This window comes from Corvus brachyrhynchos, unplaced genomic scaffold (genome assembly GCF_000691975.1).
Source record: "Corvus brachyrhynchos isolate BGI_N302 unplaced genomic scaffold, ASM69197v1 scaffold262, whole genome shotgun sequence".
Lineage (NCBI taxonomy): Eukaryota > Metazoa > Chordata > Aves > Passeriformes > Corvidae > Corvus > Corvus brachyrhynchos.
In genome coordinates this window covers 3,094,983-3,096,590 of record NW_008236626.1, presented here as the reverse complement: position 1 = coordinate 3,096,590, position 1,608 = coordinate 3,094,983, and the positions used below count along the sequence as shown (strand labels likewise).

The 1,608-nt window shown below is 64.4% G+C and overlaps 1 protein-coding gene across 1 annotated transcript in view; it reads left to right on the top strand.

Moving 5' to 3' along the window:
* Window positions 1-1,608, top strand: part of WDR55 (WD repeat domain 55) — a 5,333-nt gene that overhangs the window by 1,029 nt on the left and 2,696 nt on the right. The window contains exons 2-7 of the mRNA XM_017726528.1: window positions 25-143; window positions 209-296; window positions 459-638; window positions 753-852; window positions 952-1,121; window positions 1,503-1,603. Coding sequence (XP_017582017.1) covers window positions 25-143; window positions 209-296; window positions 459-638; window positions 753-852; window positions 952-1,121; window positions 1,503-1,603 — 758 coding nt within the window. The remainder of the gene's footprint in view (window positions 1-24; window positions 144-208; window positions 297-458; window positions 639-752; window positions 853-951; window positions 1,122-1,502; window positions 1,604-1,608) is intronic.

The following is a 1,608-nucleotide window of genomic DNA, read 5'->3' as shown; positions in this document are numbered from 1 at the left end:
GTGCCGCCCGCGGGTCCCGGCGAGCACTCTCTGTGTTGGCAGGTACTCGTACTCCTGCACTGAGGGAGAGAACCGGCAGCTCTGGTCCTCGGGGCATCACCTCAAGTCGTGCCGGGACGTGGCGTTCTCCCAGGACGGGCAGAGTGAGTGCGGGGGACGTGGGGTGACATGGGGGACGCTGGGCGGGGGCACTAACGCGGCTCTCCAGAGCTTTTCACTGTGTCCAAGGACAAGTCCATCCACATCCTGACAGCGGAGGAGGGACGGCTGGAAACGCGCTTCCCCAAGGCCCACGAGTAAGTCCACACAGGAGGTGAGGTCATTCCGGGCAGAACGGCTGGGACATTGTCCCCTTCCCTCCCGCGGCAGGGCCACACAGCCCTGGGCCGGGCAGGGAGAGCCCAGAGGGTTGCTCTGGGAGCCGTGACCGTGGGGGTGTGGGGCCGGGGTTTTTGCAGCTCAGCCCTCAACTGCGTGCTGCCCATCGACAACCACGTCTTTGCCACGGGCGACGATGGCGGGGCAGTGAAGGTGTGGGACCTGCGCAGGGGCAGTGCCATCCTGGAGGCACGGCAGCAGGAGGAATACATCAGTGCCATGACTGTGGATGGCAACGGGAAGATCTTGCTGACAGCCTGGTACCAGAGGGGTTTCATGGTCTCGGGGTCGGGCTCCCCGTGTCCGCTCATGGCTGGGGAAGGTGCCCTGTGCCGTGTCCTGTGCTCACAACGTGTCCCTTCCACCTCCCACAGTGGTGATGGCACCCTGGGTGTCTTCAACGTGAAGAGACGGCGCTTTGAACTGCTCTCGGAGCCGCAGAATGGGGACCTGACATCTGTCGTGCTGATGAAGGTTGGCACTGCACCCCGACACGGAGCAGAATCCCATGGCCCTGTCCTCGCTCTGAGTGTTTTGTTCTGCCTCCGCCTCACTGCCCTCCTTTGTGCCTAGAGGGGGAGGAAGGTGGCATGTGGCTCCAGCGAAGGCACCATCTACCTCTTCAACTGGGATGGCTTTGGGGCCGCCAGTGACCGATTTGCGCTGAGGGCAGAGACCATTGACTGCATGGTGCCCATCACAGACAGCATCGTGTGTGTGGGGTCCCTGGACGGAGTCATCAGGTCCGGGGGTGCGGAGGTGTGGGATGGGGTGAGGGGGAATGGAGAGGGATGGAAGGGCGTGGGATCAGGAGGGATTGTGGGGGGTGAGATTGGATAGGGAGGTGGTGGGATAGGGTTGTGGAGGGTGGCATGGGATGGAGATGGGGTGGGATGTGGAATGGATGAGACCGGGATTGTGGGGGCTGGGATGGGATGGAGAGGAATGAGGAGGTGTGGTACAGGATGGGGAGGGCTTGGGATGGGAGGGGGAGGTGTGGGATGGGGAAGGAGGGGAGTTAAGAGGGGTGTGGGACAGATCAGCCTTGCTCAGGAGGCAGGACGGGAGGGCAGACGGCGTCCCCGGGCACTGCAGGGCCCTCAGTGCTCCCGTGCGGTGCCCAGGGCGGTGAACGTGCTGCCGAACCGCGTGCTGGGCTGCGTGGGGCAGCACCTCGGCGAGCCCATCGAGCAGCTGGCCGTGGCGGGGGGCGGGAAGGGACTGGGCGAG